The sequence below is a fragment of the Brachionichthys hirsutus genome, chromosome 7 (genome assembly GCF_040956055.1).
Source record: "Brachionichthys hirsutus isolate HB-005 chromosome 7, CSIRO-AGI_Bhir_v1, whole genome shotgun sequence".
NCBI lineage: Eukaryota > Metazoa > Chordata > Actinopteri > Lophiiformes > Brachionichthyidae > Brachionichthys > Brachionichthys hirsutus.
In genome coordinates, this window is record NC_090903.1 from 14,428,444 (window position 1) to 14,455,128 (window position 26,685).

General features: G+C 48.2%; 2 protein-coding genes across 2 annotated transcripts; one reads left to right on the top strand and one right to left on the bottom strand.

Annotated features, from left to right (window-relative positions):
- The first annotated feature begins 538 nt into the window (after window positions 1–538).
- LOC137896140 (cGMP-dependent protein kinase 2) lies at window positions 539–7,857 on the top strand. Its single transcript, XM_068741669.1, has 19 exons — window positions 539–630; window positions 1,334–1,783; window positions 2,462–2,628; window positions 2,735–2,848; window positions 3,050–3,155; window positions 3,233–3,296; window positions 3,400–3,477; window positions 3,561–3,655; window positions 4,296–4,364; window positions 4,465–4,563; window positions 4,695–4,842; window positions 4,938–5,074; window positions 5,578–5,667; window positions 5,759–5,900; window positions 5,973–6,136; window positions 6,485–6,607; window positions 6,724–6,786; window positions 6,916–6,982; window positions 7,706–7,857. Exons 1-19 carry the CDS (start codon window positions 539–541, stop codon window positions 7,799–7,801), a joined length of 2,364 nt encoding a protein of 787 aa, XP_068597770.1. The 3' UTR covers window positions 7,802–7,857.
- An 880-nt stretch (window positions 7,858–8,737) lies between these two features.
- si:ch211-250c4.3 (uncharacterized protein LOC100535981 homolog) lies at window positions 8,738–26,541 on the bottom strand. The gene is made up of 8 exons (XM_068741108.1): window positions 26,454–26,541; window positions 18,721–19,508; window positions 14,615–14,776; window positions 13,929–14,091; window positions 12,444–12,556; window positions 12,168–12,283; window positions 11,118–11,256; window positions 8,738–10,237 (listed from the first exon to the last, which is right to left on the bottom strand). Exons 1-7 carry the CDS (start codon window positions 26,530–26,532, stop codon window positions 11,160–11,162), a joined length of 1,518 nt encoding a protein of 505 aa, XP_068597209.1. The 5' UTR covers window positions 26,533–26,541; the 3' UTR covers window positions 8,738–10,237; window positions 11,118–11,159.
- Between the last annotated feature and the right edge of the window lie 144 nt (window positions 26,542–26,685).

The following is a 26,685-nucleotide window of genomic DNA, read 5'->3' on the forward strand; positions in this document are numbered from 1 at the left end:
GAGAGGGACGATGTCCATACTGTCTTTACAGAGCATCAGGATTATTGTGTCCAACACATTTCTCTGTTGACATGTAAGTAAATGATGGGAAACCTCTGGAATTAATATGTTGTGGAGATTTTTGGGAGGAATCTGCTCACTCAGTGGCTATATGTAAAAAAAAACCAAGATGTTATAAATTCTGTATAATAAGTTCAAATGTATTATTATGTGTGTAGAGGATTCTGCCTATTATTAAGTGTTAGTTTTATTATTTTGTTTCATATTAAAATATCCTGTTTCTTTCATTTTATTAAAGGTTCTTACATATAAAGGAGTTTTATATTAAAATCTGAAGGAGAATCTGAGAGTTCTAGAGGACGATGTTTAAAATTTAGTGAGGGGAAAAAAAACAATCTTGAAATGTTTACCGGTAAATAAATTACATGAAAGTGTTTTTACTTGAAGTAGAAGAAGTAGCAGTAGCTTCCTCTCAGAAGGTCGTCGTGGTCTGTTCGACCTGAGGTCCATTCTTATGGTGGTCGGTCGATGTCTGGCCATGGGCAACGGTTCGATAAAAGCCTCTCGGGCAGAGGAGAACATCTGCCCGGTCCACAAAGAACCTCCTGACATGGACTCAAATGCCCTCAGGTGAGAATCAAACCTCATCACTATTCTATTATGGAACACCTGTGGTGGGAGGGAACCGAGTGAGCCATGACTTAAATGTTGTTACTGTGAACTTAATTAGCTTATTGTATTGTATTATCCTTTGTTTTATAATCATGTGTGATTTCTGTATGTCTGTATAAACCTTTAAAGGAACAGTTCAACCAAAAATAATTTTGTAATACCTGTACTTGTACACTGTTACTGTAGCCTGTAAGCTAAAGGTGTTGTTGTAGCCTCTAAGCTAAATGTGTTAGTGTAGCCTCTAGCTAAATGTGTTAGTGTAGCCTCTAGCTAAATGTGATAGTGTAGCCTCTAGCTAAATGTGTTAGTGTAGCCTCTAAGCTAAATGTGTTAGTGTAGCCTCTAGCTAAATGTGTTGGTGTAGCCTCTAGCTAAAGCTGTTGTTGTAGCCTCTAGCTAAATGTGTTAGTGTAGCCTCTAAGCTAAATGTGTTATAGTGTAGCCTCTAGCTAAATGTGTTAGTGTAGCCTCTAAGCTAAATGTGTCATAGTGTAGCCTCTAGCTAAATGTGTTAGTGTAGCCTGTAAGCTAAATGTGTTAGTGTAGGCTCCAGCTAAAGCTGTTGTTGTAGCCTCTAGCTAAATGTGTTAGTGTAGCCTCAAAGCTAAAGGTGCTGGTGTAACTTCAAGCTAAGTGTCAGATGTTTTTCTTGTGTGTAGAGGTCAGTGTTGAGTTTGTGTCTGGTCATCCAGCTTTGTGTGGCTTCCTCCATGTCTTCAGTGACTGAACCAATCCTGATCCTCAGACTGCGAGTTTCCCACCTGGAGGCAGCGCTAGCACATCGGAACCAAGAGTTTTGCTCCCAGGAGCTCCAGCTGCAGCTTCTCCAGCGGGAGCTGGAGGCCAAGATCTCCCAGATTGACAAACTCCAGGACGCCATCGGCTACACCAACGGCCTGGGCTTCTCCCCTCCCGCCCTTTGCCACCACGGCCACCGGCGCTTCAGCGTCATCAACCAGGGTCCCAGCCGCTTCCACAGGGTGGCCGTGGAAGTTCACCGCAGGCTCCGAGCAAAAGAGGGCGTCTCCGCTGAACCCACCTCAGAGAACTTCTGTGGAGGGTTCAGAGTAGCAGACGTCTCCATCGCAAAGACCGTCCACAAAGACCCGCGGTGAGTTTAAGAGACCCCCCCCAAAATAATATAAGACGATGATGGGTTTCTGAGAACGTCAATTCACTCCCGTTACCATGGCAGCTAAAAGGTAGAATCATCATCATTTGAGCGGTTTGATCAGCTGTGATGAAGCCAAACAGAACACAGCGCTGCCAGCGATGTTTAAAAGGCTGCATTATTAGCATGACGAGATAATAGAAAGAAAACAAAGAGCTCCTGAGATCTGAGGGTCCGGTCTGGATCATTATGGGCTGCATTCAGCCGGCTCCTTTCGCCCCCTGCTCTAGAGCGTCCTCTGTGATGTGGTAATCAGGGACGCACCCAGAGATAGAATGAAATAAGCCGTAGATTTACGTCAAACATACAATCCTAATAGCTTTCACAATTCTTATGTGCTAATTGGACGAATATAAAATGAGAACATTCTACCTTTTGAACAAAGAAGGCAAAATATTTTTTGCTTCCTTATATATATTGTTATGACTCTTTTTTTTTTTTTCTTTTTACAATGCAAATAAAGTTAATTAAATATGGAGTTTCCTCCTGGCCCAGGTCGACAAATGCAGCTACTAAATCTCAACTAGAAATGGTTAGCGCTGTTAGCTCACAGCTAGCAATTCATCATAAATCGAGTCTTTATGAAGCGTTGGCCTCTGCCCCTCCTTCCTCTCCCAGCACCAAAAAGCTCATCAGCGACGCCATCGTGAACAACGACTTCCTGAAGAGGCTGGAGCCGCAGCACAGCAGGGAGATGGTGGACTCCATGTATGAGACGGTGTACACCGAGGGACAGCTGGTCATCCAGGAGGGCGAGGCCGGAAACTACCTCTACGTGCTGGCCGGTCTGCGTCTTAGGACATACCGAGACAAGATTACAACATTTCTTTCCCCCCCCCCCCCCCCACTCCGAGTCGAGCTCTTATTTAAACGTCGCGTCTTCTCCTGCAGAGGGTTTGCTGGAGGTCATCCAGAACGGGAAGCTGCTGGGGGAGATGCGTCCCGGGACAGCTTTTGGAGAACTGGCCATTCTGTACAACTGTAAGAGAACAGCCACTGTTAAAGGTGAGCGCCGGCGGCGTTGCCTCTAGAACCCAGTCCCTGTTCCAGCGCCACCTGTGGGTGGGTTAGGTTTAGGGCAGCCATCGGAAGAAATGGGGATATGCAAATGTTACATCTTATCAGGTTAATTTAAAGTTAACATTATCGTGCAGGCATGATAAAGCTTGGTTTTAATGACGGTTAATGGTTCCCACCCCCACCCAGCTGTGGCCCAGTCCCACATCTGGGCTCTGGAGCGCCAGACTTTCCAGACCATCATGATGCAGACCACGCAGGCGAGACACGAGGAGTACTTCAGCTTTCTGCGCAGGTACCAACACAAGTCAACTGCAAACATCAGACGGTTTCACTCTACGTGACAAATGTGTGCGCTTGTTTCTGTACCAGCGTGTCTCTGCTGAGAGGACTCCCCGAGGAGAAACTAGCCAAGATCGTTGATTGTCTTGAAGTGGCAAGTATTTGACGCTGTGTCACCGTCTCTATCGATTCTCATCCGGTTCAAGTCTCAGATCCCACCCGGGCGGGCGGGACAGTGACTGACGCTGTCTTTTCAGGACCATTTTGAAAAAGGGGAGCATATTATACGAGAGGGAGAAGAGGGGAACACTTTCTTTATTATTGCAAAAGGAGAGGTGAGAGAGGATATTCTCTTCTTAAAGCTCCGAGAGGGTTGTAGAGATTCTCTCTCACCTCGTTCTGATCTTTTCTGCTGCAGGTCGTCGTCACTCAGAGCACAGAGGGATTCCATGAGCCTCAGGAGATCAAGACGTTGGGAGTTGGAGACTACTTTGGGGAGAAAGCGCTTATCAGGTGCACGAATCGAACGCTTTGCATGTCCCAGCTTGGACTTAACTTCACCTCTCGTGAATCTGATCACAACTGATGTTACTTCTTCTTCTTCTACTATCTTCTTGTCCCCTGAGGGGTCGCCACAGCAACCCAACTGTCTCCACTTCGCCCTGTCCTTTGCATCGTCCTCCCCGACACCAGCCACTCTCATGTTCTCCCTCACTACGTCCATGTATCTTCTCCTGGGTCGTCCTCTAGTCCTGTTCCCTGGCAGCTCCATCCTTAGCATCCTTCTACCGATATAGTCCCCGTCTCTCCTCTGGACATGTCCAAACCATCAAAGTCTCGCTGACCTTGTCTCCAAAACGTCTAACCTTCACTGTCCCTCTTATTGTCTCATTTCTAATCCTGTCCAACCGGGTCCCTCCCAAGGAGAACCTCAGCATCTTCATCTCCTCCACTTCTAGCTCCGCCTCCTGTCTCTTCCTCACAGCCACTGTCTCTAAGCCGTCCATCATGGCTGTCCTCACCACTGTCTAACCCTAACCCATCCTCGCTCTCCTATCACGTAGTGTAACCATTTTAATTGCACGATCAGTACGAGTTCAGCGCCATGTACTTAAACGCCTGTGTGTACATACGGATTTGTGTCTTCCTTCAGCGAGGACGTTCGCTCGGCCAACATCATCTGCAGCGAGAACGACACACACTGCCTGGCGGTGGACAGAGAGTGAGTCGCCTGAATTCACCACATATGGTGTCCCCTCGACTCGCAGCTGAGATGAAGTGCAACCGTTGAGCTCGTGTGAATGCACCTCCTTCCTCTGTAGCCACTTCAACCAGACGGTGGGGACTTACGAGGAGCTCCAGGCCTACCTGCAGGAGTACGTGGAAGAGCTCTCCAGGAGCGACGAGAGGAGAAATGCCCTGTAAGTGCACAAAGGGGGGGGTGAGGTAGAAATGCTAATTAAAGCGGTAGCCATGGTGACTCGTCCCTTGTTGTACCGTCGCTGCTGCATCTCCAGTTTTAGCGCCGATGGCCTGTCTTCTTTTCACTCAGGCCACATTCGCCTCAGGTGGACTCTGTGGAGGCTCGGGAGCTGCGGAAGCTGAAGGAGAGAATCGCCCTCCTGCCCCCACACCGGCCGTTCCAGGAGCTGGAGATCCTAGCCACGCTGGGCATGGGGGGATTTGGAAGAGTAGAGCTGGTGAGATGAAGGACTATGACGACCAAATTCAAACAAGGGCTACTGGTTTAGCGTCTCCGGCGCGCCTCACCGAGCTCCTCTCCGACGTCTCTCAGGTGAGACTGAAGGACGATGAAATCACGTTCGCGCTGAAGTGCATCAAGAAGAAGCACATAGTGGACACCAGGCAGCAGGAGCACATCTACTCTGAGAAGAACATCCTGCAGCAAACAAACTCGCCGTTCATCATCAGGTGTGGGGCGTCAAGCTTGTGTTTCTGTGCTTTCGAAAAGAGCGAGGTGTCGTCCTATCGCGTGAGCCGGTGGAAGCATTTGAACAGGAGAGGCTGGAGAAGGGGTGAGTTAGCTAACGGGTCGACCTGTCACCATAAGGACAGAATGAGGGCTTTTATTTTGCAGTTGTCTCCCTGGAGTTGCTAAGGAACCTGCTCTGAGAATGCTGCTGACCGCTGCTCTGAGATTTATCTCTTCTGCTACAGGACAAAACAGGCTTACAAGCATTCAGAGAAAACTTCAGCCACTATTCCATGTCCATTTCCCCATTTATCTCCTCCCCTAAAGTTCAGTTCAGGACGTTAGCTTCGAAAGTTAGCATGAGAAAGCTGCAGCATCAGCGCCTTTAACAATGCGCAGCGTCTTTTGCGTTTATTGGTTCCACGCTCTGGTTGAGTTTTGTCATTTGATGCTTTTTCTTCTTGTTAAAGCAGGTGAATTACCTCTAGCTAATGTTTTCCAGGTTATTCCGAACATTCCGGGATGATAAGTTTGTCTACATGCTGCTTGAGGCGTGTCTGGGGGGGGAGCTGTGGACGGTGCTGCGGGACATGTGAGTGTAGGTCCTTTTTTTTTTTCACTTCGTTCCTAACAGATAACGTTCTTTTGCAGCAACAACCAGCATTTTTTTCCTAACCTGCCAGGAGTTACTTCGATGACCCGACAGCCAGGTTCTGTACCGGCTGTGTCTTAGAGGCCTTTGATTACCTCCACACTATGGGCATCGTCTACAGAGACCTGAAACCTGAAAACCTCCTCCTGGATGCCGAGGGTTATGTCAAATTGGTATGAAAACATTTACCGTGGCAACACCCTCATAGTTTCCCACAGATTCCTGATTCCTCTGTTTTCCTTTAGGCAGACTTTGGCTTCGCTAAAAAGATCGGCCTCGGGAAGAAGACCTGGACGTTCTGTGGGACTCCGGAATACGTGGCCCCGGAGGTCATCCTGAACAAGGGCCATGACTTTGGAGCAGATTGTTGGTCCATAGGAATCCTTATATTTGAGCTCCTCACTGGCAGGTAAAGGTTATAACACACTGTATGATTTCTGCGTGAGTAAATGTTCAATGTGAAGCCAAAGAGCACATCCATGTGGGCCATCGCTTACGGTTGAGATTTTGAGAGAAGAGAATGGATGCCAAAATATTGCATGCTTGCTATTAAATCAAGCATGTTGTGTTCTAATTGTTTTAAGTTGTGACAAACACGTTTGTGTTCTTCCAGATAGGATAACAAAGTATGGAGCTGTATCTGTTGTTTTGATTAGCTTAGCTTAGCTTAGCTTAGCATAAATTTTCGAATCCAATGAAAAGAGCATTTCTTAAAATGGTGAACTCGTCAATTCTAACCCTAACCCTTTTCTACAAGTCCACCCTTTGCTGGCTCAGACCCAATAAAGATTTACACGATGGTCCTTCATGGCATTGAGAAGGTGGACTTCCCCAAGAAAGTGGGCAAGCGTCCGGACGACCTCATCAGAAGACTTTGCAAGTACGAGTCATAAACCATCAGTTATGAGGACAACCCAGTCACTGACTATTTAAACAGACAAGTCTGAATAAAAGTAATTAAACCTGACCAGATAAATATGTCTGTTTTCATCTCAGGCTAAACCCAGTAGAAAGACTAGGAAACAAAAAGAATGGTATCATCGACATAAAGAAACACAAGTAGGTTGCCTTTCATAGTGAAGCTTTACTTCTGCGTGTAAAAAGAGTGTCCCAGAGAGGCTTCGTCTTTCTGCACCAGAGGCAGGTGTTTGGTTTGAATCCCGTCTGTCATGCATATCTGTGTTACAGGTGGTTCCAGGCCTTCAACTGGGAAGGTTTGAGGCGTCACAAGCTTCTGTCTCCATTGAGGACGGAGGTGAGACGATGAGCTGGAACTGACTCCAAAAACACTCAATCCATCAAAAAAAAATTGTCAGCAAAATAATCATAATAATCTAAAAAATAAGTTGGAAGACAATTTATAGGATCATTCATGGAAAAGTTTTCCCTTTAATATTATCTGGAACAAAAATCCTGAAGTAAGGAAATTGAACATATGATGATATCTGATATCTGATTGGTCACAGCAAGAGAGAGAACAGACCACGTGTGTGACAAGGAAGGAAGGGAGGTCTGGCGACATCCTGTGGACATGAGGAGAACTGCCATGACTATCTGTGTGTGCGTGTGTGTGTGTGAGAGAGAGAGAGAGAGAGAGAATGTCCCTGCACATAGAAACGTTCTTCTTGCAATGAAATTCAAGTAAATCTGTTTTTAATCTATAACATAATTTCATATTCCATTCAAAGCTAAAGCTAAGATCACATTTGAAAGCTGATCCGTTCGGGTTGTGGTTCATTTTAGATTTAGGGGTGCAGCTAACATTAGAGGTTATGGTTGCAGCTTTGGTTAGCATTGTAGCTCGGGTTTGGGTCAGGGTTGCAGCTAAGTTTGTATTGTCGGCCCCAAACTCTACCTGAAACCCTAACCCTGACCCTAAACCTAACCCGAGCTGACATGCATCGGCAGGTTCGCTCTCCATTCTGTTCCACGATGACCGAATGCAATTCTGTGAAGCTGATGTTCCTTCTTCCTGCAGCTTAACGGGCCGTCGGATCACAGTCACTTTGACATGTTCCCTCCGGACACAGAGGAGCCTCCTGACGAGCTGTCTGGCTGGGATACAGACTTCTGATCATAGCAGATCAAAGCGCTACCTGCTACTGCATTTCACATTAACGGCTTGCCATGAAAACTAAGACTGTACAGGTAGAGACTTTATTTCTATCAGGCGCCTCAGCCTAAATTTGAATGGCACTCTGGATGCACACCTCTATATAGATCTACAGGTATATTTATAACCGGTCCTTGTCCCATGCTTTCAGAATGTATATTTTCTGAGGCATCGGCGAAAACATAGTAATAATTTTGTGAGTGCAATGTTCCGCCTGCGGCCGCCAGTGGGTGAACATATTTGTGCCTGGATTCCTCTGGAGGTGGATCCTGGCAAACAGTCTGCTCATTGTTTTCTATCCAGAGTGAAAAAGAAAAAAAAATCCCAAGTTGGAGTTCTGCCACTGAGGGTTTTGGGTATTTGTCATTCCCACAGTCCAGAGACGGATCTCATTAAAGCTTTGTGCTTATTACGCAACCTTTTTCTAATCTGGCGGGTTTTAACCCCCCGTCGCTTCAATTTATGTGACATGTTACCCTCCGCTTCCGGCAGCTTTTCAGAGAACTTTTCCCCTTTTTTTGCTAATTATTTGACCCTTTTTTCAGCAGAAATTGAAGTTTCAAAATCTGGTAAGTATTTATCAATATTGTAGGTTAAAAATTGTTAAAACAGTGCAATAACAACAAAGAAAACGACAGATTTGAATTTTCGAAAGGTTTTTTAAGTTTCAAGTGTCATTATTTATATAGACAGATGTATAGAGACAGATTTACAAATGGACGTCTGTAAATGTTTTTGTAATTACCCGCATTGACCACCAGAGGCCACTAAAGACTCAAAGGTTTAACCACAGTCTGAGTTTATGGAACATTTTGAATGCGTGAGGCTCCTCATCTGCAAAAACAGTCAGGAAACATGTCAAGCAAGTTTTGTTTTTTAAATGTTCTCTGTGTTTCTAAATAGTTTTCCTTGTTGGGATTCCGTTTAGCTAACACAGCCAGAGCACTGTTTTAGATAACGTATTACATTTAAAGTAACACTTTAAACAATTTTGTGTGATTATTAGCCTTGTATTGGTCTAATGTGGGCAACTACATTTTTTATTTTGATACAATTAGGCTCCATTGGTCACTGAAAATTATTTACAATTATGTTGCTAAAATGCTAATGGTGACTGAAAGTCAAGATTTTCACCCTCTGTCAGATTACTTGAAACCTCCTCTGCTGTGAATGTTTCTTTTTTTTATCTTCTTGCCACTGGAACAAATGACTTCACACAAATGCCTCTTTCATTCACCTTTATTTTTAGAAAATAAATTTGAATATTGATGAAATATGCAGGATGCAACATCAAGCACCATCATATATACAGAAACAGTCACTGTAATTTACCAAATACAACAATTAATAATCTGAAAGTCAGTAAACACATCTTTGACATTCTTTGATTACAGTATAACAGCAAATTAAGACATATCAAAACACCCAAATGATATTTCTTTGATGGTGAAATCAGAATCCTCTCATGGTATTATTTATTGTCTTAGCTAAGTTTGTCATTACAACAAATGTTCTCTGTTAAAAGTCAGAGAAAGTCATTTTTTCTATTATCTTTCTGTCTCCGTCTGTTGATCGCTGCTGCATATTGATTCTTATATTAACACATTGATTGTTGTACGTTTTCTGACTCCTCTTGTATGTAACCGCAGCTGTACGTCTAACTCCAGCAATCGCATCTGGAAGAAAAGGGAATTCCAGCGATGCAACACCGGCACCGCCAATAAATCGCAGCACTTAAGGTGTCAAACAAGATCTCTGCTTGCCGTTTAAAGCGTGCACAGAAAGAAATGTCTGCAAGCTCCAGAGTTCATGGTCTGAAAATGTAAAATGTCATCGCCGGCTGCCGTTTGATGAAAAGCGTGTTATCTTCAGCTCATCTGTTAACACGATGTTAAGATGCACACGCACTGAACTCTGCGGCGTTCGTACACATGATTTATGCATGCAGTGCAGTTATGCAATATCACGCACACACAAACACACACAATATACAAAGCTATATATAGCTGGATATCTCATTTACACCCCGTACAAAATGAAAAACGAACTATATTTCACGTCAGTCGGATCTCTAGATTTTACAGCATCCTGATAGAGGCCAATAATAATAAAAAATGTAAATAATATAAAAAGAACTTTAAAGCAATTACATTTTGTCACAATGTAGAATTTTCTACACATTCACCTCCTCTCCTTAATTTCATAAGGACATTGCATATATTTTTTTAATGTACATACATTTCATGAGTCGACCCTCATTCACGACGCAGCATCCCCCACTTCTTCTTCTTCTTCTTCTCAGTTACCACCGTTTTCTTCTTCGCTGCTTCTTTTCCGCTCTCGGATCATCTTCGTAACTTCGAGATTTCCTTCTTTGCCCCGTGATGTGGATCAGACCTGCAAACAGCAGTCATGAGCAGGGTTAGCTAAATTAGCATTTGGCTAACCCGTGGATAGTGAACAACACTTGACGCAGGTAACAGGTGATCGCATCATGATTGGGTTCAAATGGGGGGGGGGGGGGGGCTCAGAGCGTTTACATGGACACATTTAACCCGGTTAAAATCCTGATCGGAATAAAAATGCTTCATGGACACACCTTAACCGGAATAATCTAACCCAACCCAGCCTGATCCGGTCACAATTCTATCCCGATCGAGAGGGGTGGTTTATACCGATTTGTAACCGGGTCAGGGCGCATGAAAACACTTATTCCGATGTATCGGTACAAGTCGTCCTTACTGCGCATGTCTGTGACGTCAGCTACACACGCTACTGCTATTGCCGGAAGCTAGTTGAAGCAGAGCGAGCGAAAAGCACGGCGGGCGGAAGACAGAACTGGTCAATATCTGAGACAAACATGTTGCCGGAGACATTAAAGGAGGAAACTAAAAGCGCAAACGGGGAAAACGAGCGAAATAACGCTGACGTTTCAGGCAGAAAAGCGCGGAGCGATGATTTGTTTACAGCGGAAGTTGCTACGCTACGCTTCTTCTTCTACCATTTCCGGTGCTTTTGGTCAAACTGCGCATGTCAGAATATTCTGTTCCGATCAAAAGTGTGGTGCATGAACGCGCAAATCCTAATCGGATCGGATTTTTAGGGTCCATGAACACGGCGCATCGGATCACAATTTTACTCTGAACTCTGATCGGAATAAAGAAATTTTGTCCATGTAAACGCATCTGGAAAATATGGAGAGATGTTCACTAGTCCGTGGTGAACATCACACACAGACACACACACACAAGATCCTCTCTTATCTTATCTCCCTGACCTTCAGCCGCCGCGCTGATGAGGACCAGCCCCTCCTGGATCTTTATTGTTGCCATGGAAACTCCAATTTGCTCTGGTGGCCCAGGGAGATCATGGAGTTCCTCTGTCTGCCAGCAAGTTTCACAGATCCCAGGTCAGGCCTGTAAAGAAGAGAAGGCCGTTATTGTGCGCTACTGGCTTTTTGGCGGGGTGTCCTTCTTTCCACGCCTTCGCTTTGACTCAGGTCGACCTGGGAGTAAAAAACATTTATTGTGTATTATTCCCATATTTTCAGAAGCACCAGAGCCGCCCAGCGTGGATCTCAGCAGGGGGGGGGGGGGGGGGGGGGTTCTTTCTAATGAAACCTGGATCGCAGCCACGTCTCAGTTTAAACCCATACAGGAATTCTCCCACTCCTTCTTGCATACCTCAAACCTGACTCTCAAGGCCCCCCCCCCTCCCCCTGCTCATCTGGGTCTGAGCCAAACCCCGGTCAGGATTGAAGGAGTAGTCCTCCAACTCCCATCAGATTCCTGCACTGTACAGCCTCACAAAGAAGAAAAGCCTCAGTTCATCCGCCCCTCCAGGAGGCAAAACTGAAGCTAATAGCCCCCCTTTGACTCGACATGCCAGGAAACTTTCGCTGTCTTCCACCCCGTGTGCTCTTCTTTCTTTAATGCATTTTCAACAGCTGCGTATTTTTCATTTTGGGTGATTTAAGACTTTCTGAAGTGTCCAGGCCAGCATGGTTCTTTGACCCCCCCCCAGAGTGGAAAACATCTTTCTCTATGGGCCCGGCTTTGCATCATTTCACGCTCTAGTAATGAGACACACCTTCATGTGATGCGAGTAACCATAAGTAAAAACCGCTCCGGATGAAAAAAGAACAAAAGTACGAGAACGTGGCGACCATCTGAATCTGTCTCGACAGCGTGGGAAAATAAGACCTTTATCGTGGTGTGAAGTGATCCTACCATTTTAAACATTAAATAGAATTGGATGCTTCAGATGGATTATTTTAAAGCTACAGGGTGCATTTACACTAATGTGTTACATGTAATCTATTACTTACATGTAGAGCTGTGGGCAGGACATCTTCAGCGAGGTGGAGGTCAGTCCCAGCCTGCTCTGGTTCTTCGTTCTCCTCACCAGGTCTTTGACTCGTCCCCACGTGCAGCTTTCACTCATCTAAACACCAAAACACACACGACTGACGATTTAATGGAAATTCACGTTTAAATCTGCCCGAGTTGCACCGCTAGAGTGGTTTCCTTTAGAAATACAAGTTCGCTGTGGTCCAACCGTCCACGTTGATGCTGCGGACATAGAAATAATTGACACGTCTCACCCTGCGCTGGGGGCTGGACAGCCTTTCGGTGCTCTCCCCCAGGAAGCAGGCCTCCCCTTCTGTGTAGCTCCTTCGATTCAGGCCTCTCCTCCGTAAACCATCACTGCTGGTGTCTGAAACACAAATCACAACCAAGCGCTGGTGTTCAAACCGCCTGACCACCAGGGGGCAGCATGCAGCAGAAACTATCCGCTAGCTCCTGTAGCTCCTCTGTAGTTGTATTTTTAATGTGCTCTAGCCTATAAAGGACATAACAGAATAAACAGGATTTTTAATCAGGCAATATTTTAGTTTTTGCTATCAGCGAGCTAAAGAATGCGTGATGCGTTCAGGGTATCTTTACTAATGACTGTTCCTCCTCTCCTGAAAGATCCAGCAGCTAATAAATGAGACAAGTTCTCATTTTGCTTAGTCGTCTATGAACAAACCACGAAACTCCGTACGCGGTGAAAGCAGAGAACCAGACAACGTGGTTTGAAGTTGAACTTTCACTATAATCTTCTGTTTGGTTTGTGAGGTGAAATATTTGTCTACATGGTGGAAGCGGCTGCAAAGGGAGTGACGACTGTTGCCCTGATGGAAATCGACCGGCCGGCCGGTCCTTTCGCCTCCCCGTTCCTCCCACGGTTCTTGCAGGGGCTGAGTTTCTACTCATCGGGGCTTCTGCTAGATGACGAAACAGCAAAAAAATAGGGCGGCAACTCATTTCTTCCACTCTCTGCAGCTGGGAATGGCAATAAGCCTTCGTCATGAAGTAAAACATTGAACCCCGTCCAAGGCAGAGCCACCCCCCCCCCCCCGATTCGCTGGCCCCAATCGCGGCCCCTGATCTTTCCTGACTCCAACATCACCTCCCGGTCGACTTTCCTTTTCCATCAGAGAAAGAACGGAGGCATTCCAGAGTCCACGGGACATTCAGTGTTCCTGTCAGGGGGAGGATGCCAGAAATTCCGCTCGTGTCCCGCTCGAGTAATAATTTGACCTTCCCTGCGGGACAGCTGAGCGGTCCGCCACCGCCGCCTCCTCAGGCGACAAGAGCCACAACAAAAGCGGCAAAGCCGACATCCAGAGAGACGACCGGACGCCCAAAACTCGGAGCATCACCTGGAGCTCAACTAGGGAAACACCGAAGCAGGATTCTTCGGGATCAGGTTCAAAAACACAACAAAGGAAGGTTTGGATGACTCGACTATTAGATCCACCAGCTGAACGTTAGACAAACGTTGGCATGAAATGAATATGAGGTTGTGTGTTTGTTGACGCGTCCGTCCGGTTATTAAGTGACCCTAAGGTAAACATAAATCAGGGCTGGTTACGGTAATCGCCCTTAAGGTTAAAGCGCGTCCCGGAGACTCTGGTGGGCCGGGACGTCTTACCCTCCACCGACCTCTACGCAAGTTTAATGCTTATATTGTATAAATGTCTCTCGATGACATTTTGTGGACATTAGAAATAACAAATCGAGCCCGTTCCCGTTAATATTACCTGTCCTCGTCGATAAGAACGGCTGCCGGGACACCTCGGGGATGGTGGACAGGTCTGAGAGGGTTCCACTGGGGGACAAACACTCACTCCTGGACTGTCTCTGGCGAACGTCCTGGAAGGCCAGGCCGGCAGCGCCACAGCTGCAGTACTGCCGGAAGAAGTCCTGTTCAGGAAGACAAAGGACAAACTGCTTAATATATCGCAGTTGTCTCTGTCCTTTTATTTGTTTGTCCTTTAGCAGGAAGCTACTGGGCGGATGCTGACGAAGCCACACGGGAGGGATGGCGATGGGGCAGGAATGAGTGCTAGCTGGCGGCGCTAACACCAGGCGGAATATTATCCTACAGCTCTGTAGGCTTTACTGAGGAGATCCAACCCAACAGCCTCATGGGTTCCCCGTCAAGGGAAAAGCCCCTCGCTCTCAGCGTCATTACGTAACCACCGGTTATTTATCTTTGTGGATGAGTTATGAGGGTAGGAAGGGGTTGGATCCTCATTTACAGGTTTGACAGATCGCACCTGCAGTCGGCGACTGTTTTCCCTTTGACTCGTTTAAATCTCCTGGTTGCTCGCCAGGCTGGAAGGATCTACTTCCTCCTGTCGTCTCTCAGGGATACGAGTTCACGCTACATTCAGATGAAGATGTGCTCCCCAAACAGGAAACGCTGAAAGAATCCGCCTCGCACCTCTTTTGTCCTCGCCATCCTGCCGTCCCTCTGCAGGCTGCAGACCTGCCTCTGCAGCCGGAGGTTGCTCTCCTGCAGCTGGCCGATCTTCTTCAGGAGTTGGCAGATGTGCTCCAGGTAACCCAGGCCTGAGCCCAGAGGGTTGGAACTCTCCTGCTGCGCCTGGAAAGCACAGGTCAAGCAGATGATTCAGCATTTAAGGGCAGAAGCAAGGCAAATGTGTGTTTATTGGCTTTGTTGCAGTCTGGAAGGGGGGTCGCTGCGGAGGAAGCAAAAACCGGCGTGAAGCGCGGCAGTTCAAAGCCGGGTCCGGAGGGGCAGATGTCGTTTCACCGCAACATGAAAAGAGGAAATTCTGAGCAACGCGTTCCTTAAAGTATCCCAATAAAAACAGGAAGTGAGCTCATGTCGGGGTCTTTACCTTCGCCCCCCCCCCCCCCCCCCCACGTTTGACGCTGAAACTCAGATCAAACTGGGAGTTATGATGGAAACAATGGGCCGGCGGCCGTAATAGATTAGAGGACTGACGTCATCCATTTCCTCTGATGAACAATCACTCTGATCTCACAGATTCTGGAGCGCGAACCTCCGTCCACACGGCCTGAGGTCAATTTAAATCGCCTTCCGCTTCACATTGTCACCACAGCATGAGATCCGCCGTGCGTGCCGCAGCAGCTACGCGTCACACGCACAGGCGGTGTTTGACATGAAAGGCATTGATCAGGTTTGAATTTGGATATTTAGGAAGAAGGTGCCGCCGACTTTTGACCCCTAGTAACCTCTTCGATATCCAGGGCATCAGAGCTCGGGTCGGTTCTAGGTGGCTCATTAAGATAAGGAAGGGTATCCCTTCCAGTAGATGACCCTGACTTCCTCAGGGGTAGCTGCTGATGAGGAAGAGGAGGAGGGTCTGTAATCAGAGCCTGTTCTGGCCGTGACTCGGGCCGGGGCTGATCTTATCCACGGCCCCCACAAAGACTCCCGAGTGATCCGCAGTCAGGAGGAGAGAGTGGGATTCAGGAATGCCTTCGCCTGCGTGCACAGGCCCATTTTAAAACGGGCAAAGGACACGCCAGCCGACGCGCGCGCACCGCCTCCTGCACTTCCTCTGGGTTTCCGCTGATCCCGCGAGTCAAGAGGCAAACATTCAATCAACAAACAATCCATGGAGCCTTCCGAGGGTAAACCTGTCCATCAGCCAGGCCTCCGCCAAGCAGCTCAGTCCCCCCATGTTGTGATTTACACCGAAGAATATTGCCCTACTTTTATTTTATTGATATTTTTAGAGAATTTTATCAAGATCTGTCTCTAACATTTTGAGCTATCTTGCTAACAGACAGGCAGGCAGGCAGGCAGGCAGGCAGGCAGGCAGGCAGGCAAACGCCAGCAAAAAACATAACTCTGAGGTAAAAAAAAAAAACCTCATTTAACATTTTGTCGGCTCAGAGCTGAAACTTCACACGGAATTAGACGTGGAGGTTCTACGGAGGTCTTTAAAATGCAGGGAATGCTGAAACATCCACGACGCTTCCTTTATTGTTACAGTGTAGGAAAGGAATGAAGCAGCAGATGTGCGCGGAGCGTCCAGATAGGGAGGGGGGCATGAGCAGGTCACGTGTGCCGGTGTTTTCAACACACAGATAGCGTTTCTGCCCGTTTCCTGCCCTTCATCTTTCAAAGCGCTGGATCTGAACGCCGCGGGCAGGAGTCACTCGTCTGTCCGTGACGTGACGCCGTTTCTGAGATGTTGCCGTGGCTTATTTTAAAATAGAAAGTTACAGCTATGATCTATTGAACAGCGCTCACGAGGCAGGAACACTTCTCAGCAGGCTTCGGGTTTTAATTATGCTGCTACTGCCTGACGGGAGTCACGACGGCTGCACCTCCATCGTCTAAAACTCAAGCTCTGAATCAAAGGGAAAAGACTCGCTGTGGACGCCAGGGGTCGGCCAAAGGGGTTGGGTTATTAGACTATAGTGACAAGTGATGATGATGATGATGATGATGATGATGTTGGGGTGCTACCACCTCACCACCTGTCACCAACATACCCTATAGTCCGTCACGCTGGGCCCCCTCCACCGCACTGGTGGCCCCAGGGCCTTCAAAGAGTCTTCATCTGGGTAAAAAATTTGAGTCGGTTGAGATATGCAACACCTCTGTGATGCGTACAGGTAGGCCTCCAGGCAGCCGGGGGGGGGGACGGATGAGTGAGGGGCTGCCAGTCGGCGGCAGTATCGCTAAGGAAATCTCCCGCCCGGGCGCAGATGAACAGGTGCTGCATGACGGGCCGGTTTATGAGAAAGCTGCCCTGCACTGTAAAGCCCCCCCCCAAACCGTCGCCAGGCGCCGGTTTGGTCCGACATTTATAACGTTTTGTTGGGGGGGGCTATCCTAGCTTGGTGGGGTGGAAGATGGACATTATTTTCGACCTTGCTGATGTTCAAGGGCGTCGCTCGGTCCAAAATGTCAAGTCTCAGCCAGCGTCGGGAAAACGTTGTAATTATTTTAAGATCAATACGTCCATTGATTCGTTCAGGCTTTTCACTTTATATAAATATGAAGAAATAACCTTGTTTTCTTTCATCGGTGCCCCATCCAGACATTTGAGATTTTTCCGGATACTATTCTCTGGAGCCATGAGATAATCCCAGGAGGAACAGTGAGGTCACAAGGATTAATGAGAGTGGTGAGGCCAGCCATGATGGACGGCTTGGAGACAGTGTCTCTGAGGAAAAGACAGGAGGCGGAGCTAAAAGTGGAGGAGATGAAGATGCTGAGGTTCTCCTTGGGAGTGACCAGGTTGGACGGGATTAGAAATGAGACAATAAGAGGGACAGTGAAGGTTAGACGTTTTGGAGACAAGGTCAGAGAGGACAGACTTTGATGGTTTGGACATGTCCAGAGGAGAGACGGGGACTATATCGGTAGAAGGATGCTGAAGATGGAACTGCCAGGGAACAGGGCTAGAGGTCGACCCAGGAGAAGATGGTGAGGGAGGACATGAGAGGGGCTGGCGTCGGGGAGGACGATGCAAAGGACAGGGTGAAGTGGAGAACGTCGACTACATTCTCTTTGGTAAATGAGGGTTTGTGTTCGCACGTTCCCTAATTTGCCTCCCTTCAGTCCGAAGCAATCCTTCATGGCCGCCAGTAACGACGGCCCGCAGGCCGGACTCTGTCTGGGATTCCAGGAACATCAAACAGGCGATTATGACTTTGCAGCTTCAACAGCTGTCAGGTGCTCTCTCTGTCGATCCCACCGACGGTGAACAGAAGACGGCTTCTTTTTTTTGTTGTGTGTGTGTGTGTGTGTGTGTGTGTTCTGGAACATGAATGAAACAAGCCTCCTCAGATCCTGCTCAATGAGTACTGTTGCTGTGTTTTCACACACCTGTTGCTTATGTCAGCAACTTATTTAAAAAAAAAAAAAAAAAGATCACCCAACGGAGGGAATGGTTGACTCTAAACTGTATTTCGGTTTCGGTGAGGAGTGACCTGCATGGTGACAGAGCGGCTGAAAAGGGTTTAAAATTAGAGATAATTACAGACGGCGTGGAGTATTTTTGTTGTTCAACCAAAAAGGGATTAAACCTCAAGTCTGGAATAACCACAATTGTCCTTATTCAACGGTTTGGAGAGCCCTGCAAACACCAAAGGAGCGTATCATCAAAGGTTATCACAGTTTGAGTTGCATCGAGCGTTTTGATCCTGGAACCACTGAACAAACAGCGATAACACGCAGCTCACCCGTGTCGAATTTTAGCAAATATTATGGAGCCAAACAACCGTGACCGATGAAGGAGCGGGAATAAGGCAACGAAAGAAAGAGATCTAAAGGTTAAAGGTTATACGAATCGTTCCCATCGGTCCTTTACCGTAAGCAAAGACGATTCGAGATGCACCTCCCCTTCCATCATCATGTTGGACAAGCCATGACACTGGTGGGGGGGGGGGGGGGGGGTCAGAAACGATACGAGGAAAGGGACTTAAGTCCCGCTGAGACACGGGGACATCGTCAAGTCCAACGTGACCCAAACCCTCGTTGAGACTAAAGACACGTGAAGACTATCGTCAAACAGAGAACCGACCCGTCTGCCCGCTTACCTCACTTAGCTTGCAGCACTCCTCCATGTACTCCTCCAGACTCTCACTGGTGGAACTCCTCAATAAAGGTTTCGGCTCAAACTCATCGCCCATCAATCCATCACAGGCGCCCATCGACGAACGCTTCCCGTACTTCCCCGTGCGCTGGAAGCCGGTCCTTTCAGGTGAACTGGCGTTCTCCTCAGCTTGTCCCGGCACCTCCTCGTCCCCTTCAGGACTGCTGTCTGGAACTCTCCCCTGGTCACTATCCTCATCCTCCTTTGTGTGTAGTTCTTCCCTCACAGCTGGAGAACCGGGTTCCTCCCGAGGAGTCGCCGCTGCAGTCGGGCCGTTGTCCGCCGAGTCGTCTGCAGAGCTCTGCGCGTACGTGGCGAGTTTATTGGTGAGAGTCGCAGGGTCAGAATTCAAGTTGCACAAATCGCAAGAGGACTCCCGACTGTGGACGACAAAGCTCTGCTCAGAGCTTGTTGGGGTGGACGGAGAGTTCGCTCCACTGGGCAGCTCCACGCCGGAGTCCTCCGACTCGAACTTGTACAGCCTCGGCAGCTTCGAGGCAGAGAAAATGGCAGACAGATTGTCCGAACTGGACTCCCTCTGAGGCCGTCCTGGCTTGTCATCGAGGTGGGAATTCACCTCGGGGACCTTGCCAGGGGCTGAGCTGTCGCAAAGAGATGCTGTGGATTTGGTGGAGTGATCGGGAAGATGGAGCTTCTCGTGGAAGTGGCTGAAGAGTTTCATTTTCGTCAGGACAACCTCGCCATCTGGTACCGAATCTCTGCTTCCTTTCCCTGTTAAACATAAAGAAACGCAGGTTTATTCCAGAGGTCCTGAAGCCTGATTTGTTTCTGCTGACCTTTACGTACGATAACTTTAGACTTAAGGTGGTTTAAGGGCCGGTTGGTTCAAGTTTGGGTTCAATTCTGATCAGCCAGTGTAAAACTAAAATGACCAGTGTGACTTTGGTACAAACGGAAACTTTTATTTTCCTGGAATAACAACCTCCCACATTAACATCCATGCGCTACTTACTTTAGGCAGAAACAAACATCTCTGATATTCCTCAAAGGAGACAGAAGACCTTGTAATACCAGAGCCAAAGCCAAACCGGGGACGTAAGCTCATGTAAGATTATACCTGACTAATATAGAGCCATGACTCTTCTTTAGAAACTAAATTAAAGGCTGTCGTCGTAATTCTGCGAACATTACCAATATTCGATTAATTGTATTTATATAGCGCATCATTAAAGAAAGATGTCTGTGCAAGTGCAAGAAGGAAAGACAGAACCCAACTAGTCCCACAAGAACAAGAACAAGCACGCTGGCGACGGAGGCAAGGAAAAACTTCCCTTTAACAGGCAGAAACCTTGGACAGAACCTAAGAGTCATAGTCGGCGGCCGTCTGTCTGGAACAGTTGGGTTAAGAAAGAGAGAGAGCGATAGAGAGACAGAGACAGAGAGTGAGAGACAGAAACAAGGACAGGAAGGAGAGTCAGAATCAGAGAGGGGGAGAGTGTGATAGAGAGACAGAGAGAACACGAGCATGAAATGAAATGAAACCGCGCTTTACTACAACAAGATTATAATTCCGCTGCAGAACACTAACAATGGCGGGGGGGGGGGGGGGAGACTTCCTGCAGGGTGAAATGGAGACCATGCCAAGGCAAACATGAGATTAAAACTCGATTGAAGTGGTAAATCTCATGCTTTTATCCTCACTATAGGGTAACACTGGAAGGGAGATTCTTCTCCAAAGCACGTTGAGCAATTCTGACCTGAACTGGGAGTCTTTGGCATCCTGATAAAAGCAAAAACATAACGCAATGTTCACGTGTCCGTGTGGACAATCACCTCCTTCTGTGTGGGTCAGCTCAGGGACGTTCAGGCTGGGGGGGGGGGGGGCTGAATGGTGGAGCAAGGCACTGAATGATGAACGAGTCATCGGGACAGTAATTAGACGCCGTCGGCTGATTGGAGGGTTTTACATTTGACCGTAGCCGGACCAGACTCAATGTGAGAACTGTTTTTTATTTTTTTCGCTCACCAACATTCACTGTAACTTGAAATCAAAGCCTAACATTTACTTTAAGAGCTTTTATCTGTATTCTTTTCCACTTTGATGTACCGAGCTCCTGTCAGAGTCTTTCCAGAATATACTTTCTCCCGTGCAGATCCGAAACAGTTCCTGTTTTTGTCGAAGCTGGGGGAATTGCTGAAGCGACTCTTTCCATTGTGGCTTCAACGGGTCGCCGCTCAGGCTTATTGTTTTTCCAAATGATCTCACTGCATTGCAGCTCATTGTGTTTTTACCTTTGAAGCCAAAGCCCTCGTCTGATGTCACGCTGCGTCATCGCCAGGAAAATAATGCTGGTGATGCTTCTTTTGGCTGTCAAATGTTGATATATAAAATTACCTTAAACATTCATCATGCCCCGCGATGCGCTGGCGATGCACCATAGCAAGCCTGGGATAGGCCTCAGAAAGTCCCGGACACGTGATCAAAGCAGGAGAAAATGAATGAATGAATGATAGAGTGAAATTCATCATTGTCTGAAGAGAATAATAATCTCACTGCTCCATCCTGATTGGTCCATAAAGATATAGTTTCATATGCATTTTCAGGGGGTTGAAATGTTTGCAGGGTTTAAATTTGCAAAACCCTTTGAGCATCACGTCTGCTTTAAATCTCACCCTCACGCTTGCCTGATCCATCACACCTGATATTCCATCCTGCTCTTCCACCACAAAGACAAACGGCCAAAGAAGAGACCGGATTTCCTGATTGTGAGTCACTGAAATTGCCGAAACGAGTACCAACAGGCTGCTTCTCCAACAGAACAGTTCTGGGTGGTGCATTCAGGCGTTGACCCGGATCACAGTGTCTTGGATCGGGATCATACTGGCACCCGACGGATGCATTGGATTCTATTTGTTTTATTCAGATGGTGTATTTTATAATTCTCTTTAGATTTAAGAGGCAGTAAATCTGCCATTCATGAGTCAAACCGCTGATGACACTAATTACAGGCCAGATTTATCGCCGCCCTGCAGCAGCGCTCGCCTGTAATTACGTTCAACGCCTTTGTGTTGACGCTGTCCTCTGAGCTAAATGCTAACGTCCATCTACGGCTCACGGGAGTTGCTGCAGCCGTTCCCAGCTTGCTAATGGCAGGAGGTGGGAAACACCTCGGAGGGGTCGCCAGGGCGCATCGCGGGGCCACACAACCAGGAAGCTTCTTGTGAAGCGACAGCGCTAACCATTACGCCACTGCGCCGCCAATTCTAGCATCGACACGCTACCTTTCTAATACATTTTGAGTTGTTTCAGAAAACAGGATGAAAACTCTGATTTTCAGAAATCTCTTCTGAAAGTTCAGGAAACATTTGCGATATCTTCGTCTGGACCAAAGCGACGTGAACAGTCCCCCCCCCCCCCCACGGTGACCTCATAGAACCAGAAGCCTCCTGCTTCAGCGGCAAACACCAGCAACAACAAAGAAGAAGGGAATCTATAGAGCATCAACACGTCGACTCTGATTGCAGGCTGAAGTCACCCGATCCGCTCAGCTGTGATGCGATTTATTGTGAGGTGTCGCTCTCGTCCAGCTGCCGTGTCACAAGCGTGGATTCTGTTCTGTAATCGCCTACCAGGCTGACTCAGTCTCCTTCCAGTCCGGACATGTAATTAAGAAAAGCCCGCCTCCCCTTCCTGCTCTCCGAACTCATCCCGGATGCCGTTTCCCGCCTAAGAACGTCCTTCAGCCGTTTCCCGTCAGGCTCCTTTCACATTCCACGCAGCGTTAGTTTTGTCTTTCAAGAGACTCCCGAACAAAGTTCCCAGGATTAAAGGTGTTCAATTAGAGTAAGTGGGAGAGGGAGAGCGCTAAGCTGCCTGGAAGGCCAGAGGGGGGGGAACGCCGCCACCGCCGCCGTGCGGGGTCATTCCAACCGGCGATCCGTCAGACTGGGTCCAAACAGGACCCAGATGGAAGCCAGACCGGGGGAAGAGGTCCACCTGTTTTTAAAGTTTAAATGTGCAGCTTCACCTGCTCTGCACTTCAAAGCGTTCCCAGAAGGTGGTCGGTCCGTTGATCCTGGAGGCGGCATCTAAACCTCTTTATGTAAAAATGAACATGAAGGAGTGCTGGATGGACGCCGGCCCATCGGTCGGTCTAGCACATAAATCAAAAAACAGGTCATAGTTCTTCACAAATTCCAGTGTCTTCTCTTTAGTCCCGAAAAAGCTAAACGCTCTAATAATTACTTTTATTACCCCCAAACTGAGACAAACCGCTGGACCCGAGCGACTCGGTTTTTCGCCAGGTACAAAGACTTCAGTGGAAAGTTTCTCTTTAAAAAAAATAAAGTGAGCGTGCCCACAGGTGTGGGTGCAGACTCGTGCACACCTTGCCCATTGAGAGTCCCTCAGGGGGTTTCTGTCATCAAACGGACGCCACATTCCTGTCCCGCTCGTCATGTCTGGTTTCCCAGAACGCATTTGATTGACACCCGGAAGATGATCGGCTCGGGAGCCGAACGCCACAGACATCCGGTGGGAAACGGTCAACAAATACGATCCTCTGTTACCCGAACCGGACCGTACCAACTCAGGAACCTTCAGAACAAAGCCCCCCGCCTTCAGGTTCCAGCCGTGGCTTTCTGGGATTTTGGGAGAGGACGCATCACGCATTAGCCCTCGGGCTGAACTGTTGGATGGGTTGGCCTCTCAGATTCCAAACACAGGAGGTCATAAACAGGCCGGGACAAGCCAGTTATTTTAACGGCACAGGTGGGGGGGGGGGTCACGACAAGCTGCAGCAGAGATGTTTGAGTGGAGAAGCTACTGAGCCAGTAAAGCAGCTAGACGGCCAATAAGGAGGCCGTTAAAGCCTGAACAGGTGACATGAAGCAGATTTGGGATAATGTAGGACCCCCCCCCCCCCTTGCCCCTCTCCTGACCATCACTTAACCTCTAAGCCCGGGGGGAAGCTGCGACATCTCTGGACGCGCCTCTTGACATGTAGCCTGGTCGGGATCCCTGCTCAGTTTTCTGCTTTTCTTGACCGTGGCGTCATCAAACCTAAAGAGGAGCCAAGTTAACGGGGCCCCCAAACTCCTCTCGGCCTTATCAGAGAGCGTTAAGATAAGGCGAGAATGTGCAGGAGCACTGCAGCGCTGTCGAAACACCGTCCCGTTTAAGGCCTTCTGACCTCTGACCCCTCCCAGGATATTTGAGCCACTGGGTTTTACTGGTTTATTCTTTGGTCAGGTGAGAAACAGAAACGGGGGGGGGGGGGGGGGTTGGACAGTTTAAGGAATTTTCAAGCTTTAATCAGCTGAAGAAAAGAAGAAGAATAAAAAAAAGATTAAAAATTCTGTTCAAAAGACGAATTATACATATTTTGAAAAATCTCTTTTTTTTTAATCTAGATTTTAGTAACTTTGACACTTGTCGTTTTTAGTCCCCGCTTCTAGGTGAACATTCACGCTCCATTTCCCACAGAGTTTCGCCGATGCTGCAGGGAAAACGACTGAAACTGTTGCGCTCTTCCTTTATCTGCCCCGTCGACTCGCGCCGACTTTCCAGCGTTATCTTTCACATTTTTAGCTCTAATTTCCATCTAAAAACACGTCGACAGGCGGGAAGGAACGCAGATCCGCTATCGGAACTTGTTTATGCCAGAAAAGCATCCAGATCACACCAGAAGTGGGAATCATTCGCTCTGGGAATCATCTTGGAAGCTTCAGGTTTCAAATAAATAAATTAATAAACCTGAGAAAAAAAAAAAAAGAGCGAAAAATAGTCATTTGTTTTGCATCGAACGATGGAAGAAACCTCAAATGTAATTTTATTTCCTGTTTGGAACGCCCCTTTCGGCTGATCTCATTCCGAACATCTGACCCAGAATTGGCCGGGAACTTTCTTGGCTCATGTCCGATCCATCCGGTTTTCTTTTTTTTTTTTGCCGCTTTTCCGTTTTCCGGGTGTTGCTGGAGCCTATCCCAGCTTCCTATTGGCGAGAGGCCGAGGGAACACCTCGGATGCGTCGCCAGCGCATCGCAGGGCCACACGGAGACGGGCAAACCTTCACGCACACGCTATGGATCATTTGTTTTTGGAGGCGGGAGGAAACCGGAGAACCCGGAGAAAACCAGCGCAGACCCAGGGAACGTACGGGACATACGAACTCCGCACAGGCGGGATTCGAACCCGGTACCTTCCCGCTGTGGGGTGGCAGCACTAACCGCTACGCCATCGTGTGAAAATAAGTTCTGTCATCAAGCAAACCGACGGCGCCGCCGAACAGCATCTTGGGTGACACGACTTCACTCGGCCGCTTAGACTCCCGACATCGGGATGATATCCGGAAGCACCTCGCCACCGTCCCTCCCGTCTGTTCCGGATCGCCACCGGCCGCCTCGCCGTCACGTACTAGTATACTAGTACTAGTATTAGTCAGACATTTTCGGGCGTCTCCGGTTGCTCTCCTTGAACATCAGATTTCCTCCGGTGACACGCTTCCAGCTCAACACGCCCGTAAACGGCGCCCCCCACGGCACCGGACACAATGGGAACTCTATCTCAACAATGGGCCTCTTCTTCCCACTCCGGTTAGCACGGCGAACAGTGTGAGGGGGGGGGGGGTCTCAAAGAGCCGATTTATCATCCCTCCCACAACAAAGCAGTCGGAGGGTTTTCTGCCCGGCAGGTGAGGAGGCTCGACGTCGTACTGGCGACACCCGAGAGAGGCTCGGACACGGAATGCCGGGATGAGCGTGGAACGAGGGATGACCGGGAATCCTGCTGCAGGGAGTCACGCTGCTTTTTACCCACCCAGACTCACGGCTGATCACGTGACTTATGGTGGCCGTTTGAAGCCTTTTTTAGCCTCTTTCAGCTCTTTGTTTTGACAAATGTTAAAGACGTGCGGAAACCAAATCAGAGAGGAAAGACCGGAGCCGCTTCATCAGGTGGACACTACCAGAACCAGAACCAGAACCATGACCAACGAAGAACAGTCCGCCATGTCGGTTCAGCTCACGTGACCGACGCCCGGTCCCTGGATCGGCCTCCTGATCTGGATCTGAACCGAGACTTGACGGGCTCTTCCCTCGGGAAAGGTTTCCAGTTATTACGTTATCTTTAAAAAGCCGGTTCATTTCCGACGCGTGGTTCATCCTTCTACCAAATTAAGTTTCATGGGAATCAACAAACTAACAAAAGGAAACTAGTGATGAGCTTTTGAGCGTCGTTTTGGCACGCACTGTTACCTACAGCAGCTGATAACCCCGCCGGCCATCCCAAAGTTCCTAACTTTACGTGCACGGCTGCTTCGGGATCTTCTGTCCAGGTATTTGTCCTGCAGCGGCGAAGCGATGAACTCTAATGACCCAACGGCGCACCGTTCCGGCTGCATTCACGGGTTCTTTCAGGCCGCGTCTTTGATGACATTCTCAGAAGATGACGGATCGAGTGATAAAAGATTAGAATGTCTGAAAGCGAAGTTAATCTGCCGTCCTGGAATCCAGTCAGAAATGAAACGGACTCAGAGTCACACGGCGAAGCAGCTCGTCTCACTTGACCAATCAACCTGCAGAAACGCCGCCGTGCAAAAAAACTGGAAGGTGTTGATGCTGGAGGGGCAAATCATCGACAGTGTAGAGAATGGAGGCTAAACCGAGGCTAAGCCGACGGCGCCGTGACGAGGCAGAAACACGAAAAGGTGACTTTACCTTTCCTCCAAGGAGCCAGGATGGAGAACGACTTCTGCCAGCTCATCGCCAGTCCGGCTCTTTTCCCCTTCACGCTCATGTTGCTGTAAAATCCCCTTCGCGCTGAGAAGTCCAATGCTGAGAGACAAAAAAAGAAGAAGAAGAAGAATCCTCCTCAGAGATCCGTCATCCCGTCTGCAACGGGGATTAAAGGTCGTGGCGGAGGCCGTCCTGGAGCGGGGCCATGATACCT

What these genes read in the sequence shown, in the direction of transcription:
- LOC137896140 (XM_068741669.1), top strand. Translation starts at nt 539, where the DNA reads ATGGGCAACGGTTCGATAAAAGCCTCTCGGGCAGAGGAGAACATCTGC. An exon ending in GATTTGGAAGAGTAGAGCTG is followed by an intron (nt 4,843 to 4,937) that starts GTGAGATGAAGG and finishes GACGTCTCTCAG; the next exon opens with GTGAGACTGAAGGACGATGA. An exon ending in CCGAGGGTTATGTCAAATTG is followed by an intron (nt 5,901 to 5,972) that starts GTATGAAAACAT and finishes GTTTTCCTTTAG; the next exon opens with GCAGACTTTGGCTTCGCTAA.
- si:ch211-250c4.3 (XM_068741108.1), bottom strand. Translation starts at nt 26,532, where the DNA reads ATGAGCGTGAAGGGGAAAAGAGCCGGACTGGCGATGAGCTGGCAGAAG. An exon ending in AGTGCTGCAAGCTAAGTGAG is followed by an intron (nt 14,777 to 18,720) that starts GTAAGCGGGCAG and finishes TGTGCTTTCCAG; the next exon opens with GCGCAGCAGGAGAGTTCCAA. An exon ending in GGATGGCGAGGACAAAAGAG is followed by an intron (nt 14,092 to 14,614) that starts GTGCGAGGCGGA and finishes CTTCCTGAACAG; the next exon opens with GACTTCTTCCGGCAGTACTG.